Source organism: Bombina bombina, chromosome 4 (genome assembly GCF_027579735.1).
Source record: "Bombina bombina isolate aBomBom1 chromosome 4, aBomBom1.pri, whole genome shotgun sequence".
Taxonomy (NCBI): Eukaryota; Metazoa; Chordata; class Amphibia; order Anura; family Bombinatoridae; genus Bombina; species Bombina bombina.
In genome coordinates, this window is record NC_069502.1 from 410,273,525 (window position 1) to 410,291,376 (window position 17,852).

At 38.1% G+C, this 17,852-nt stretch overlaps 1 protein-coding gene across 1 annotated transcript in view; it reads left to right on the forward strand.

Moving 5' to 3' along the window:
* Positions 1 to 17,852, forward strand: part of ATP13A3 (ATPase 13A3) — a gene marked incomplete in the record, with an annotated part of 582,093 nt that overhangs the window by 386,836 nt on the left and 177,405 nt on the right. Inside the window, 2 exon segments of the mRNA XM_053710208.1 lie at positions 16,709 to 16,788; positions 17,090 to 17,132. Coding sequence (XP_053566183.1) covers positions 16,709 to 16,788; positions 17,090 to 17,132 — 123 coding nt within the window.

The window sequence follows — 17,852 nt, forward strand, 5'->3', positions numbered from 1 at the left end:
AAACGTTTTTTGTGCTTTATTGACAAGTTTAAGCCTGTTTAACATGTCTGTGCCTTCGGATAAGCTATGTTCTATATGTATGAAAGCCAATGTGTCTCCCCATTCAAAATTGTGTGATAATTGTGCCATAGCGTCCAAACAAAGTAAGGACAGTACTGCCACAGATAATGAAATTGCCCAAGATGATTCCTCAGAAGAGGGGAGTAGACATGATACTACATCATCTCCTACTGTGTCTACACCAGTTTTGCCCATGCAGGAGGCCCCTTGTACATCTAGCGCGCCAATGCTTATTACCATGCAACAATTGACGGCTGTAATGGATAACTCCATAGCAAATATTTTATCCAAAATGCCTGCATATCAGAGAAAGCGCGATTGCTCTGTTTTAAACACTGAAGAGCAGGAGGGCGCTGATGATAATTGTTCTGTTATACCCTCACACCAATCTGAAGTGGCCATGAGGGAGTTTTTGTCAGATGGGGAAATTTCAGATTCAGGAAAAATTTCTCAACAAGCTGAACCTGTAGTTGTCACATTTAAATTTAAATTAGAACATCTCCGCGCACTGCTTAAGGAGGTGTTATCTACTCTGGATGATTGTGACAACTTGGTCATTCCAGAGAAATTATGCCCGGCATACCTTTTGTTCCCCCCCCCTATATTTAAGAAATTATTTCCTATGGTCGACCCCAGAAAGGACTTATGGCAGACAGTCCCTAAGGTCGAGGGGGCAGTTTCTACTCTAAACAAGCGAACTACTATCCCTATCGAGGATAGTTGTGCTTTCAAAGATCCTATGGATAAAAAATTGGAAGGTTTGCTTAAAAAGATTTTTGTACAGCAGGGTTACCTTCTACAACCCATTTCGTGCATTGTTCCTGTCACTACAGCAGCGTGGTTCTGGTTCGAGGAACTAGAAAAGTCGCTCAGTAGAGAGACTCCGTATGAGGAGGTTATGGACAGAGTTCACGCACTTAAGTTGGCTAACTCTTTTATTTTAGATGCCGCTTTGCAATTAGCTAGATTAGCGGCGAAAAATTCAGGGTTTGCAATTGTGGCGCCCAGAGCGCTTTGGCTGAAGTCTTGGTCAGCGGATGTATCATCCAAGACAAAATTGTTTAACATCCCTTTCAAAGGTAAAACTCTCTTTGGGCCAGAATTGAAAGAGATTATCTCAGACATCACTGGGGGAAAGGGCCACGCCCTTCCACAAGATAGGCCTTTCAAGGCCAAGAATAAGTCTAATTTTCGTTCCTTTCGCAATTTCAGGAACGGACCGGCCTCTAATTCTGCATCCTCTAAGCAAGAGGGTAATGCCTCACAGCCCAAACCAGCCTGGAAACCTATGCAAGGCTGGAACAAGGGTAAGCAGGCCAAGAAGCCTGCTGCTGCTAACAAAACAGCATGAAGGAGTAGCCCCCCGATCCGGGACCGGATCTAGTAGGGGGCAGACTCTCTCTCTTTGCTCAGGCTTGGGCAAGAGATGTTCAGGATCCATGGGCACTAGAAATAGTTTATCAGGGTTATCTTCTGGAATTCAAGGAACTACCCCCAAGGGGAAGGTTCCACATGTCTCACTTATCCTTAAACCAAATAAAGAGACAGGCGTTCTTACATTGTGTAGAAGACCTGTTAAAGATGGGAGTGATACACCCTGTTCCAATGACGGAACAAGGAATGGGATTTTACTCAAATCTGTTCGTAGTTCCCAAAAAAGAGGGAACCTTCAGACCAATTCTGGATTTAAAGATCCTAAACAAATTTCTCAGGGTACCATCGTTCAAAATGGAAACCATTCTAACGATTCTACCCACTATCCAGGAAGGTCAATTTATGACTACCGTGGATCTAAAGGATGCGTACCTACATATTCCTATCCACAAAGAACATCATCAGTTCCTAAGGTTCGCCTTTCTGGACAAACATTACCAGTTTGTGGCCCTCCCATTCGGGTTAGCCACTGCTCCAAGGATTTTCACAAAGGTACTCGGGTCCCTTCTAGCGGTTCTAAGACCGAGGGGCATTGCAGTAGTACCGTACTTGGACGACATTCTAATACAAGCGTCGTCCCTTTCAAAAGCAAAGGCTCATACAGACATCGTTCTGGCCTTTCTCAGATCTCACGGATGGAAGGTGAACATAGAAAAGAGTTCTCTGTCTCCGTCAACAAGAGTTCCCTTCTTGGGAACAATAATAGATTCCTTAGAAATGAGGATTTTTCTGACAGATGTCAGAAAGTCAAAACTTCTAAGCACTTGTCAAGTTCTTCACTCTGTTCCACGTCCTTCCATAGCTCAGTGCATGGAAGTAGTAGGGTTGATGGTTGCAGCAATGGACATAGTTCCTTTTGCACAAATTAATCTAAGACCATTACAACTGTGCATGCTCAAACAGTGGAATGGGGACTATACAGACTTGTCTCCAGTGATTCAAGTAGATCAGAAGACCAGAGAGTCACTCCGTTGGTGGCTGACTCCTGGACCATCTATCCCAGGGAATGAGCTTCCAACAGACCAGAGTGGGTCATTGTCACGACCGACCGCCAGTCTAGTGGGCTGGGGGCGCGTCTGGGAATCCCTGAAAGCTCAGGGACTATGTTCTCGGGAAGAGTCCTCTTCTCCCGATAAACATTCTGGAACTAAGAGCGATATTCAATGCTCTCAGGGCTTGGCCTCAGCTTGCAAAGGCCAGATTCATAAGATTCCAATCAGACAACATGACGACTGTTGCGTATATCAATCATCAGGGGGGAACAAGGAGTTCCCTAGCGATGAAAGAAGTGACCAAAATAATACAATGGGCGGAGGATCACTCCTGCCATCTATCTGCGATCCACATCCCAGGTGTGGAAAACTGGGAAGCGGATTATCTGAGTCGTCAGACTTTCCATCCGGGGGAGTGGGAACTCCACCCGGAGATCTTTGCCCAGTTGACTCAATTATGGGGCATTCCAGACATGGATCTGATGGCATCTCGTCAGAACTTCAAGGTTCCTTGCTACGGGTCCAGATCCAGGGATCCCAAGGCGACTCTAGTGGATGCACTAGTAGCACCTTGGACCTTCAACCTAGCTTATGTGTTTCCACCGTTTCCTCTCATTCCCAGGCTGGTAGCCAGGATCAAACAGGAGAGGGCCTCAGTGATCTTGATAGCTCCTGCGTGGCCACGCAGGACTTGGTATGCAGACCTGGTGAATATGTCATCGGTTCCACCATGGAAGCTACCTTTGAGACAGGACCTTCTTGTTCAGGGTCCATTCGAACATCCAAATCTGGTCTCCCTCCAGCTGACGGCTTGGAGATTGAATGCTTGATTCTATCAAAGCGTGGGTTTTCAGATTCTGTGATAGATACTCTGGTTCAGGCCAGAAAACCGGTAACTAGAAAGATTTACCATAAAATATGGAAAAGATATATCTGTTGGTGTGAATCCAAGGGATTCCCATGGAATAAGATAAAAATTCCTAAGATTCTTTCCTTTCTGCAAGAAGGTTTGGATAAAGGATTATCTGCGAGTTCTCTAAAGGGACAGATTTCTGCTTTATCTGTCTTACTACACAAACGACTGACAGCTGTGCCAGATGTTCAAGCATTTGTTCAGGCTCTGGTTAGGATCAAGCCTGTTTACATAGATATTAAGTTATTATCTTGGAAAGTTTTGTTTTTGGTTGCTATTTCTTCTGCTAGAAGAGTTTCAGAGTTATCTGCTCTGCAGTGTACTCCGCCCTATCTGGTGTTCCATTCAGATAAGGTTGTTTTGCGTACTAAGCCTGGTTTTCTTCCAAAGGTTGTTTCCAACAAGAATATTAACCAGGAGATAGTTGTACCTTCTTTGTGTCCGAAACCAGTTTCAAAGAAGGAACGTTTGCTACACAATTTAGATGTAGTCCATTCTCTAAAATTCTACTTAGAAGCTACAAAAGAATTCAGACAAACATCTTCTTTATTTGTCGTCTATTCTGGTAAAAGGAGAGGTCAAAAAGCAACTTCTACCTCTCTTTCCTTTTGGCTTAAAAGCATCATCCGATTGGCTTATGAGACTGCCGGACGGCAGCCTCCTGAAAGAATCACAGCTCACTCCACTAGGGCTGTGGCTTCCACATGGGCCTTCAAGAACGAGGCTTCTGTTGATCAGATATGTAAGGCAGCGACTTGGTCTTCACTGCACACTTTTGCCAAATTTTACAAATTTTATACTTTTGCTTCTTCGGAGGCTATTTTGGGAGAAAGGTTTTGCAAGCCGTGGTGCCTTCCATTTAGGTAACCTGATTTGCTCCCTCCCTTCATCCGTGTCCTAAAGCTTTGGTATTGGTTCCCACAAGTAAGGATGACGCCGTGGACCGGACACACCAATGTTGGAGAAAACAGAATTTATGCTTACCTGATAAATTACTTTCTCCAATGGTGTGTCCGGTCCACGGCCCGCCCTGGTTTTTTTAATCAGGTCTGATGAATTATTTTCTCTAACTACATTCACCACGGTACCATATGGTTTCTCCTATATTTTTCCTCCTGTCCGTCGGTCGAATGACTGGGGTGGGCGGAGCCTAGGAGGGACTATATGGCCAGCTTTGCTGGGACTCTTTGCCATTTCCTGTTGGGGAAGAGATATTCCCACAAGTAAGGATGACGCCGTGGACCGGATACACCGTTGGAGAAAGTAATTTATCAGGTAAGCATAAATTCTGTTTTTTAGACCTGGGACTTGAAAATTCTATTCTGTCAATTAAAACTAGTGATTTCATTTTTGAAGAGAACCCAATGGTACCTGTTTTTAAATACTTACCTAAGGTACACAAATCCCTTGAGACTCCCCCAGGGATACCAATAATTTCTGCTATTGGCTCCCTGGGAGAAAGGTTGGGCCAATGGGTTGATGCACAACTTCAACCCATTGTACAAGCACTACCAGGGTTTCTTGGAGACACTAAACATCTTATCAGATTAATTCAAGATGTACAGTGGAGTGCAGACTATCATCGTGTGACTATAGATGTAGTCTCACTCTACTCTTGCATCCCACATACTCTGGGTATTGAAGCTATACAAAATATGCTTGTGAGATACTCAGGCTATGATGATAAGCTTATAGATTATATCTTACAGGCTATTAACTTTCTATTGAATATAAATTATTTCATATTCAATGGTGAGTTTTTTCAACAGCTGAGGGGGACAGCGATGGGGGCTAAATTCGCCCCCTCGTATGCAAACCTTTTCTTAGCCAATTTTGAAGTGATGAAAATTTTTGATATCTGCAACCCTTTCAGAGGAACATAATAATGTACACACGCTACATAGATGATGTTCTTCTGATTTGGGACGGCGACATTAGACTACTAGAGCAATTTGTTGAGTTCATTAACCTTAATGATCAGAATTTAAGGTTTACATATAGTACATCAGATACCAGTATACCTTACCTGGATGTACTCGTAAAGAACAATAACAATGAGCTTATCACAGAAGTATATAGGAAGCAGATCAGTGGAAATACCATACTGAGAGCTGACTCTTCTCACCCAGGTCACCTTAAGAAAGGGATACCTAAGGGACAATACATCAGGCTTAGACGCAACTGCACCAATCTATATGACTACTGGAAACATGCGGATAGCCTAACAAAACAGCTGATAGAGGATATGATGCAATTAAATTGCAAGAAATATCGACATTGGTGTCCACTTTTAATAGAAATGATCTATTGAAAGATAAGACAGAGACTTACAATAAAAAGAGAGAAGGCATTAACTTTATCACTAGATATAGTAAGCAGTTCAGTGAGGTATGTAGTATAATCAAAACTAGACTGCCACTACTAGAGAGAGATATAGATCTTCAAGACATTTCTAAGAATTGTAACTTTATCGCTAGCAGATCAGACACTATTGGAGATAACTTAAGAAAAAACTTTGGACCTAAATTAGGTTCTAGAGGAGTAATACCTAGTAAATGGTTACCCACTAATGTAGGGTTTCACAAATGTGGAGTAAAACCTTGTAAAAGTTGTGACTATGTCATTATAGGAGACATCTTTAAATCTACCAATACAGGCAAGACATACAAAATAAGGGACAAGATCAACTGCAATTCAACTTTTGTAATTTATCTTGTAACTTGCATGTTATGCAAATTTCAGTATATGGGTCTCACCTCTAGGAATCTGAAAGACAGAATCAGAGAACATCTACTGTCCCTAGAGGCTGAGACCCCTAAGACACCAGTTGCTAAGCATTTTTTCCAACATGAAAATAGACTGAAGCTTTTCAAGTTCCAAGGCATAGAACAGGTTACTCTGGGGGTTAGAGGAGGTGACAGGTACCATGCCCTTAGCAAAAGAGAGATCTTTTGGATCTATACACTTAAGACTGGTCACCCTTGTGGAATAAACAAAATCAGTGATGTAAAACTTTTCATTGATAGAGTATTATGTTCACATCGGGTAAATTGTTATTGGATGGAATTATGAATATTTCTTCTTTTTTCATCTTCTTTCAATGTAGAATAATTACTATTGCTTCTACACACACGTAATGACTAAAGGTGTATTATTTTTGAGAAGAAAACTTTATTCTAAGTTAAATTCTTTATAAAATACCAGTCTGTTGTATTAGAGACCAAACTCCAATTCATCTTCGTATAACATCACTGTTCAGGAACAAATTCTGTGCCTATATAAATATTTATCCACTTAAATTCATAAATAGGGTATTTCTGCTAAGTTTGTCTTTTTTTTTTTTTTCAAAATGTCACGCTTTATCTATGACTATGCCCTTATTAATATGTTTGCAGACTCTATATTATAGTTAGTATTTATCTTTTATACTTATGGATTGGTCTGCACACATGTTGAACAGATATATATATTTTTCCAAATATCATTACATTGGGCTTTATTTCTTTCTGTCTTTTTAAGCGTGTAGACAAGCTCGGCAAGATTTACAGAAATGCAAATGCTTGATAATAAAATCGACTTTTTCTTTGTTGCTATGTAAACATCTTATGATCGCATCCCAATTCAAAGGTTTTTAGAATTTTTTCTAATTTTAAAGTCTGTTTTTCAATTACCAGTGTATATATTTTTTCTTTGACTAATCGCCATTTTATAACTACTAAGTCCTGTACGATCAAGGGTTAAGCGAGCACCCCGTTAAGGTGTGTAAGTTCACTCTGATGACTTGTTTTTGATTGGTCTGTTATACATTGTTGCAAGTGATTTAACAGCTGTGTAAATTACTATCCGTATGCTCTGATGAACTGCCAGTGAGGCAGGAAACGCGTCAGCAGAAGGATCTCACTGTTTGCTGTGCCGGTTTGTTTTAAGAAACATCAATAAAGTACATGTTTTACTATACCGATATCTCTCCTCTCTCTCCTTTCTACTCTGGAACTGTGAATTTGCTTTAAACTTATCTTGAATACTTGCTTGGGCGGAATCCAGCTCCTGTCTAATCTCTGCGGTGCATATCCCAGGTGTAGACAATTGGGAGGCGGATTATCTCAGCCGCCAGACTTTACATCCAGACAAACCCTTATCCAAACCATCCTGAAGGAACTGTAAAATTCTAGGGATTCTAAAAGAATGCCAGGAGATGACCGACGCCAGTCTCTTAGGCTGGGGCGCGGTCTGGGACTCCCTGAAAGCTCAGGGTCTATGGTCTCTCCATCCAGATGTGTTTTCTCAGATTGTTCAGATGTGGGGTCTTCCAGAGATGGATCTCATGGCCTCTCATCTAAACAAGAAACTTCCCAGATACCTGTCCAGGTCCAGGGAAGTTCAGGCGGAAGCAGTGGATGTGCTGACACTTCCTTGGTGTTATCATCCTGCTTACATCTTCCCGCCTCTAGTTCTCCTTCCAAGAGTGATCTCCAAAATCATCATGGAACAGTCTTTTGTGTTGCTGGTGGCTCCAGCATGGCCACACAGGTTTTGGTATGCGGATCTGGTTCGGATGTCCAGTTGCCCGGCTTGGCCACTTCCGTTACGGCCGGACCTACTATCTCAAGGTCCGTTTTTCCATCAGGATCTCAAATCATGAAATTTGAAGGTATAGAAATTGAACGCTTAGTTCTAAGTCATAGAGGTTTCTCTGACTCAGTTATTAATACTATGTTACAAGCTTGTAAATCTGTCTCTAGAAAGATTTATTATAGAGTTTGGAAGACTTACATTTCATGGTGTTCTTCTCATAAATTCTCCTGGCATTCTTTTAGAATCCCTAGAATTTTACAGTTCCTTCAGGATGGTTTGGATAAGGGTTTGTCTGCAAGTTCCTTGAAAGGACAAATCTCTGCTCTTTCTGTTTTATTTCACAGAAAGATTGCTATACTTCCTAATATACCCTGTTTTGTACATTCTTTAATTCGTATTAAGCCTGTCATTAAGTTAATTTCTCCTCCTTGGAGTCTTAATTTGGTTCCGAAGGCTTTACAGGCTCCTCCATTTGAACCTATGCATTCTTTAAACATTAAACTACTTTCTTTAAAAGTGTTGTTTCTTTTGGCCATCTCTTCTGCTAGAAGAGTTTCTGAGTTATCTGCTCTTTCTTGTGAGTCTCCTTTTCTGATTTTTCATCAGGATAAGGCAGTTTTGCGGACTTCTTTTCAATTTTTACCTAAGGTTGTGAATTCTAACAACATTAGTAGAGAAATTGTTGTCCCTTCCTTATGTCCTAATCCTAAGAATTCTTTGGAGAGATCCTTACATTCTTTGGATGTGGTAAGAGCTTTGAAATATTATGTGGAAGCTACTAAAGATTTCAGGAAGACTTCCAGTCTATTTGTTTTATTTTCTGGTCCTAGGAAAGGTCAGAAGGCTTCCACTATTTCCTTGGCTTCTTAGTTGAAACTTTTGATTCATCAAGCTTATTTGGAGTCAGGTCAGGCCCCGCCTCAGAGAATTACAGCTCATTCTACTAGATCAGTCTCCACTTCGTGGACTTTTAAGAATGAAGCTTCAGTTGATCAGATTTGCAAAGCGGCAACTTGGTCCTCTTTACATACTTTTACTAAATTCTACCGTTTTTATGTATTTGCTTCTTCGGAAGCAGTTTGTGGTAGAAAAGTTCTTCAGGCAGCTGTTTCAGTTTGATTCTTCTGCTTTTGATTTAAGTTTTTTCTTTCAAAAATGAAATAAACTTATTTTTTTGGGTTGTGGATTAATTTTTTCAGTGGAATATGGCTGTTTTTATTTTTATTCCCTCCCTCTCTAGTGACTCTTGAGTGGAAGACTCCACATCTTGGGTATTGATATCCCATATGTCACTAGCTCATGGACTCTTGCCAATTACATGAAAGAAAACATAATTTATGTAAGAACTTACCTGATAAATTAATTTCTTTCATATTGGCAAGAGTCCATGAGGCACACCCTTTTTATGGTGGTTATGATTTTTTGTATAAAGCACAATTATTTCCAAATTTCCCACCCTTTTTATGGTGGTTATGATTTTTTGTATAAAGCGCAATTATTTCCAAATTTCCTTTGTTGATGCTTTCTACTCCTTTCTTTATGACCCCACTGCTTGGCTATTCGTTAAACTGAATTGTGGGTGTGGTGAGGGGTGTATTTATAGGCATTTTGAGGTTTGGGAAACTTTGCCCCTCCTGGTAGGATTGTATATCCCATATGTCACTAGCTCATGGACTCTTGCCAATATGAAAGAAATGAATTTATCAGGTAAGTTCTTACATAAATTATGTTTTTAAAGATCCTTTAGATAGGAAACTTGAATCTTATCTAAGGAAAGCTTATTTATATTCTGGCTATATTCTCAGGCCTGCCATTTCTGTGGCTGATGTTGCGGCTGCATCAACCTTTTGGTTGGATAGCTTAGCGCAACAGGAAACAGATCCTGATTTGTCTAGCATTGTTCGTTTGCTTCAACATGCTAATCATATTATCTGTGATGCTATTTTTGATATCATGTCTTTAGCTATTTAAGCTAGAAGAGCTTTATGGCTCAAATCTTGGAATGCTGACATGGTATCTAAGTCTAGATTACTATCTCTTTCTTTCCAAGGTAACAATTTATTTGGTTCTCAGTTGGATTCAATTATTTCAACTTTCACTGGGGGGAAGGGAGTTTTTTTGGCAAAGGATAAAAGATCTAAGGGTAAATCTAAAGCTTCTAATTGTTTTCGTTCTTTTCGACAGAATATGGAACAGAAAACCAATCCTTCCCCTAAAGACTCCGGTTCCAATTGGAAACCTTCAAGTTGGAATAAATCCAAGCCTTTTAAGAAACCAAAGCCAGCCCCCAAGTCTGCATGAAGGTGCGGTCCTCGATCCAGTTTAGCTGGTGGGGGGCAGGTTGAAATTATTCCAAGACATTTGGCCAGATTCTGTTGAAAATCAGTGGATTCAGAGTATTGTCTCTCAAGAGTATCGGATAGGATTCAGAGTAAGACCTCCTGTGAGAAGATTTTTTCTCTCTCACGTTCCAGCAAATCTGGTGAAGGTGCAGGCTTTTCTGAAGTGTGTTTCAGATCTAGTGCTTTCAGGGGTAATAATTCCAGTTCCGTTTCAGCAACAGGGTCTGGTGTTTTATTCAAATCTATTCATTGTCCCAAAGAAAGAAAATTCATTCAGGCCAGTTCTGGATCTGAAGTTTTTGAATCATTTTGTATGAGTCCCAACTTTCAAGATGGTGACTATGAGGACTATTTTGCCTTTTGATCCGCAAGGTCATTATATGTCCCCGATAGACTTACAGGATGCATATCTTCACATTCCGATTCATCCAGACCACTATCGGTTTCTGAGATTCTCTTTTCTAGACAATCATTACCAATTTGACGCTCTTCCATTTGGCCTAGCAACAGCTCCAAGGATCTTTTCGAAGGTTCTCTGTGCCCTTCTATCTGTAATCACAGAACAGGGTATTGCAGTGTTTCGATAGGGTAATTTGAACAATCTAACTCACTCCAGATATAGCCTCCTTCACTAGTGTAGTCTTCTCACAAGTGACTACACCTAAAGTTTTTGAAAAAAAGAAATTATAGTGGGATAGGAAGGGGCGCTGAACCGCAATCTGGAAATGTATATAACTTAAGACCTTTGCATTAATTTATATTTAGTTGGTGTAGAGAATACCAATATTAAATTTTATATGAGGTGTGATGGTAAAATAAAATAAAATAATATAATAATCTTCTATCTTTTAGTTGGGGTAAAGAATACCAATAATAAGTTCAAGGTGTGATGATAAAATAAATTAGTATAATAATCTTCTATCTTTTCAGTGGTAATATAATGTGTGCTGCGTAGAAAGCTACTTAGTGAAAGTGTTAATGAAAGTGTTAATCTTTTAGTTAGGGTAGACAATACCAATAATATAAGGTTCAGGTATGATGATAAAATAAAATAGTATAATAATCTTCTATCTTTTCAGTGATAATATAATGTGTGCTGTGTGGAAAGCTGCTTAGTGAAAGTGTTAATGAAAGTTAAAACATGCTCATTTCTCCTTGTTTATGTAAGGAAAAAAAAATAAAAAATTAAATTGTGAGAGTAAATAGGTGTGAAATTAGTGTTAGAGCAGTAAGTTTAAAGTGACTCTATGCCACCAGGTAGATCTTTTGTGTATATAGTTTACGTGCAGTATGGATGATAATTGTTGTAGTGAAAAGTAGGGGTGCAAAAAAAAAAAAATATATAGTTAAATATATTTGTGATTAAATTAGTACTGGGAACTAGGGATCCTCACACATTTTTGAATTTTAGGTAAAAAATATGGATCCTAATTAAAAATGAGAAAAACAGGGATAGTATGCAGATTAGTGTTATAATGTTAATTTATTAAGTAAGTTCATACTAAGAAATAAAAATTCCTTACAGACATTAATAGCATAAAATATTAAACAGTAATGTTCTAAAAAATTAGATTCTAAAACTTAATAACACCGGTGTTATAAATGCAATAAAAACTACAATTCTAATTTAAAACTACAATTCTGATAGAAAAGACTCCAATAACTGCTAATATGTTAGATGATGGGCATATAATAAAGTAAAAATTAGTAGAGGCATAAGTTGATACAGTAACAATAAACCACTATAAATTGATAAGAGGAGTAAGTTTTCAAACACTAGTATGAATTAATATTGAAAACAATGATAAGCCTTTTCTGTGTTGGTAGTATGTAACAGGTGTTTCAAAGTGGTGTGTGTCTTATTAGACACAGTGTTGCAAGCTTTAATTAGAGGGCTTTTCCTAAGATAGGTTGATCTTGAAAAAGGCTCTGTTGCCGATACGTGTTGATCCGCCCTACAGCTACAGACAAACTTGGCACCCAGGACCGTTGTCTCTAACAGGAGGTTTGAAATAAGAAATCCCTGTTAGTTAATGTACAGCGAGAGGAGCCACATACTGAAAAATATTTAAAAGGAATGAAGTGCGCGCACCTAATTTAAACAAGGAGAACCTCTGATTAGTCACAAAGAACCCACGTGACTCTATTGCCGAACCGGACAGCTGATATATCAAACACTGACAGGAAAAGTAAGAATAGACGGAGGAGCGTTTTTTATACATAAAGGTACTGTGTGACATCTCTAATTGGAAACTTTTAAAAGAACTACAAAAAAGGAAAGACTGTGGGTAAACACCTGCTAGGAAAAGCCCTCTAATTAAAGCTTGCAACACTGTGTTTAATAAGACACACAGCATTTTGAAAACACTCATTACAGACTAGCAATACAGAAAAGGCTTATCATTTTTTTACCATTGGTTCATACTGGTGTATGAAAGCTAACTATACTTATCAATCTGCAATGGTTTATTGTTACTGTATCAACCTATCCTAGGAAAAGCCCTCTAATTAAAGCTTGCAACACTGTGTCTAATAAGACACACACCACTTTGAAACACCTGTTACATACTACCAACACAGAAAAGGCTTATCATTGTTTTCAATATTAATTCATACTAGTGTTTGAAAACTTACTCCTCTTATCAATTTATAGTGGTTTATTGTTACTGTATCAACTTATGCCTCTTCTAATTTTTACTTTATTATATGCCCATCATCTAACATATTAGCAGTTATTGGAGTCTTTTCTATCAGAATTGTAGTTTTAAATTAGAATTGTAGTTTTTAATGCATTTATAACACCAGTGTTATTAAGTTTTTAGAATCTAATTTTTTAGAACATTACTGTTTAATATTTTATTGCTATTAATGTCTGTAAGGAATTTTTATTTCTTAGTATGAACTTACTTAATAAATTAACATTATAACACTAATCTGCATACTATCCCTGTTTTTCTCATTTTTAATTAGGATCCATATTTTTTACCTAAAAATCAAAAATTTGTGAGGATCCCTAGTTCCCAGTACTAATTTAATCACAAATATATTTAACTATATATATTTTTTTTTTTTTTGCACCCCTACTTTTCACTACAACAATTATCCATACTGCACGTAAACTATATACACAAAAGATCTACCTGGTGGCATAGAGTCACTTTAAACTTACTGCTCTAACAGTAATTTCACACCTATTTACTCTCACGATTTAATTTTTTTTTTTCCTTACATAAACAAGGAGAAATGAGCATGTTTTAACTTTCATTAACACTTTCAGTAAGCAGCTTTCCACACAGCACACATTATATTATCACTGAAAAGATAGAAGATTATTATACTATTTTATTTTATCATCATACCTGAACCTTATATTATTGGTATTGTCTACCCTAACTAAAAGATTAACACTTTCATTAACACTTTCACTAAGTAGCTTTCTACGCAGCACACATTATATTACCACTGAAAAGATAGAAGATTATTATACTAATTTATTTTATCATCACACCTTGAACTTATTATTGGTATTCTTTACCCCAACTAAAAGATAGAAGATTATTATATTATTTTATTTTATTGTACCATTACACCTCATATAAGATTTAATATTGGTATTCTCTACACCAACTAAATATAAATCAATGCAAAGGTCTTAAGTTATATACATTTCCAGAATGCGGTTCAGCGCCCCTTCCTATCCCACTATAATTTCTTATTGCAGTTTTTCCTTATTTGGACGATATCTTGGTACTAGCTCAGTCTTTACATTTAGCCAAATCTCACACAAATCAACTAGTGTTGTTTCTTCAAAGACATAGTTGGAGGATCAATTTACCAAAGAGTTTCTTGATTCCTCAGACAAGGGTCACCTTTTTTGGTTTCCAGATAGATTCAGTGTCCATGCCTCTGTCTCTAACAGACAAGAGATGAATAAAATTGGTTTCAGCTTGTCGAAACCTTCAGTCTCAATCATTCCCTTCAGTGGCTATGTGCATTGAAGTTTTAGGTCTTATGACTGCAGCATCGGGCGCAATCCCCTTTGCTCTTTTTCATATGAGACCTCTCCAGCTTTGTATACTGAATCAATGGTGCAGGGATTATACTCGGATATCACAATTGATATACTTAAATCCCAACATTCAACTCTCTCTGACTTGGTGGTTAGACCATCATTTTTTAGTTCAAGGGGCTTCTTTTGTTCATTCTACCTGGACTGTGATCACAACAGATGCAAGTCTTTCAGGTTGGGGAGCTGTCTGGGGATCTCTGACAGCACAAGGGGTTTGGAAACCTCAAGAGGCGAGGTTACCAATAAATATTTTAGAACTCCGTGCTATTTTCAGGGCTCTTCAGGTTTGGCCTCTGTTGAAGAGAGAACCATTCATTTGTTTTCAGACAGACAATATCACAACTGTGGCATATGTCAATCATCAGGGTGGGACTCGCAGTCCCCTAGCTTTGAAAGAAGTATCTCGGATACTTTCTTGGGCAGAATCCAGCTCTTGTCTAATTTCTGCAGTGCATATCCCAGGTGTAGACAATTGGGAAACGGATTATCTCAGCCGTCAGACCTTACATCCAGGGAGTGGTCTCTCCATCCAGATGTATTTTGTCAGATTGTACAGATGTGGGGTCTTCCAGAAATAGATCTGATGGTTTCTTATCTAAACAAGAAACTTCCCAGGTACCTATCCTGGTCAAAGGATCCTCATGCGGAGATGGTGGATGCTTTAGCAGTTCCTTGGTTTTTCCAACCTGCTTATATTTTTTCGCCTCTAGTTCTTCTTCCAAGAGCGATCTCCAAGATCATTATGGAACAATTGTATGTGTTTCTGATAGCACCAGTGTGGCCTCACAGGTTTTGATATGCAGATCTTGTCCGGATGTCCAGTTGCCAGCCTTGGCCACTTCCTTTAAGACCAGACTTTCTGTCTCAAGGGCTTTTTTTCTATCAGGATCTCAAATTGTTAAATTTGAAGGAATGGAAATTGAACACTTAGTGCTTAGTCATAGAGGTTTCTCTGACTCAGTTATTAATACTATGCTACAGGCTCTTAAGTCTGTTTCAAGGAATATTTATTATCGAGTTTGGAATACCTAGATTTCATGGTGTTCTTATAAATTTTCCTGGCATTCTTTTAGAATTCCTAGAATGTTACAGTTTCTTCAGGATGGTTTGGATAAAGGTTTGTCTGCAAGTACTTTGAATGGACAAATCTCTGCTCTTTCTTTTTTATTTCATAGAAAGATTGCTAAGCTTCCTGATATTCACTGTTTTGTTCAGGCTTTGGTTCGTATCAAGCCTGTTATTAAATCAATCTCTCCTCCTTGGAGTCTTAATTTTGTTTTGAAGACTTTGCAGGCTCCTCCTTTTGAGCCTATGCATTCTTTGGATATTAAACTACTTTATTGGAAAATGTTGTTTCTTTTGGCTATCTCTTCAGCTAGAAGAGTTTCCGAATTGTCTGCTCTCTCTTGTGAGTCTCCTTTTCTGATTTTTCATCAGGATAAGGCAGTTTTGCAGGCTTAGTTTAAATTTCCTAAAGCTTATTTGGAGGTGAGACAGTCCCTGCCTCAGAGGATCACAGCTCATTCTACTAGATCCACTTCTTGGGCTTTTAAGAATGAAGCTTCAGTTGATCAGATTTGCAAAACAGCAACTTGGTCTTCTTTGCATACATTTACTAAATTTTACCATTTTGATGTAGTTGCTTCTTTTGAAGCAGTTTTTGGTAGAAATGTTCTTCAGGCAGCTGTTTCAGTTTAATTCTTCTGCTTATGTGTTAGTTTGTTTTTTTTAAATTTATGAGAAAAACTTATTTTTTGTGGATTTAATTTTTTCAGTGGAAAATGGCCGTTTTTATTTTATCCCTCCCTTTCTAGGGACTCTTCTGTGGACTTCCACATCTTGGGTATTTCTATCCCATACGTCACTAGCTCATGGACTCTTGCAAATTACATGAAAGAAAACATAATTTATGTAAGAACTTACCTGATAAATTAATTTCTTTCATATTGGCAAGAGTCCATGAGACCCACCCTTTTTCTGGTGGTTATGATTTTTTGTATAAAAGCACAATTATATTTCCAGTTCCTCTTCTTTTTTTGTATGCTTTTTTACTCCTTTTTCTATCACCCCACTACATGGCTACCCCTCACCCCTCCCACGGAATTGTGGGTGTGGTGAGGGGTGTATTTATAGGCATTTTTAGGTTTGGGAAATCCTGGTAGGATTGTATATCCCATTGGTCACAGCTCATGGACTCTTGCCAATATGAAAGAAATGAATTTATCAGGTAAGTTCTTGCATAAATTATGTTTTTTATAAAAATAAAAAAAAATCAGCATGTAATCTTAAAGAACCAGGTTAACTGTTTCTAATATTCTTTTAGCTGGTGTTACATGGCACAGTGTTTGCAAGAATGGCTCCTGATCAAAAAACCCAGCTGGTTGAAGAGTTGCAGAATGTTGAGTGAGTATGATTCCATAAGGCTTTTACACCAATAGGATTTGGCATGACCACTGCCTTCAAACCTTTCAAATTTATAATGACATAAGTTAAATTGTGTGTTCCTGATCTACAACTTATGCTGCCTAATTTAGGATTTACTTCTTGCTCAAATATTACTTCTATAAAATGTGTCTTTGTCCAGAACCTTCTTAATATAGTAGATAATTTTGAAACCCATTTAGTAAAAGTCTCATGAAATTCTTATTTGTATGTAATATTTATTGCCTGGTTGTTCTACAATACTTCTTATTACATTTTACAGCTATTATGTTGGCATGTGTGGAGATGGAGCGAACGACTGTGGAGTAAGTATATTTGCTTTGTTAAATTAACCGATTTATACAACTACATAAGACTACATAAGAATTGGTTTTAACCAGCAGGTCCTTATTTACTTACAAGTATACTGTAAATCTAAGAAAATGACAAAAAGAGTGGTTAGCAGGAAAATTTCACTCCTAGTTAAACTGATAAGTTTAATAAGCAGTGTGTCCTGATTTTGTTATTGAATTTATCAGAATACTGATTGAATTCAAATTATTCTATCTTTATCAACTATAGTTTGTTGGAAATAATCTGTTGGTTTTTTTTTACATACATGTCTATATATACAGTGGGGCAAAAAAGTATTTAGTCAGCCACCAATTGTGCAAGTTCTCCCACTTAAGAAGATGAGAGAGGCCTGTAATTTTCATCATAGGTATACCTCAACTATGAGAGACAAAATGTGGAAACAAATCCAGACAATCACATTGTCTGATTTGGAAAGAATTTATTTGAACTTATTGGAAAATAAGTATTTGGTCAATATCAAAAGTTCATCTCAATACTTAGTTATATATCCGTTATTGGCAATGACAGAGGTCATCAAAATCCAAAAAAGGAACAGCACCATCAAGGAAATAGTATAAAATCTTCTTTATTGGGACAGAGGTCAAACGTTTCCTGTAAGTCTTCACACGGTTGTCACACACTGTTGCTGGTATGTTGGCCCATTCCTGCATGCAGATCTCCTCTAGAGCAGT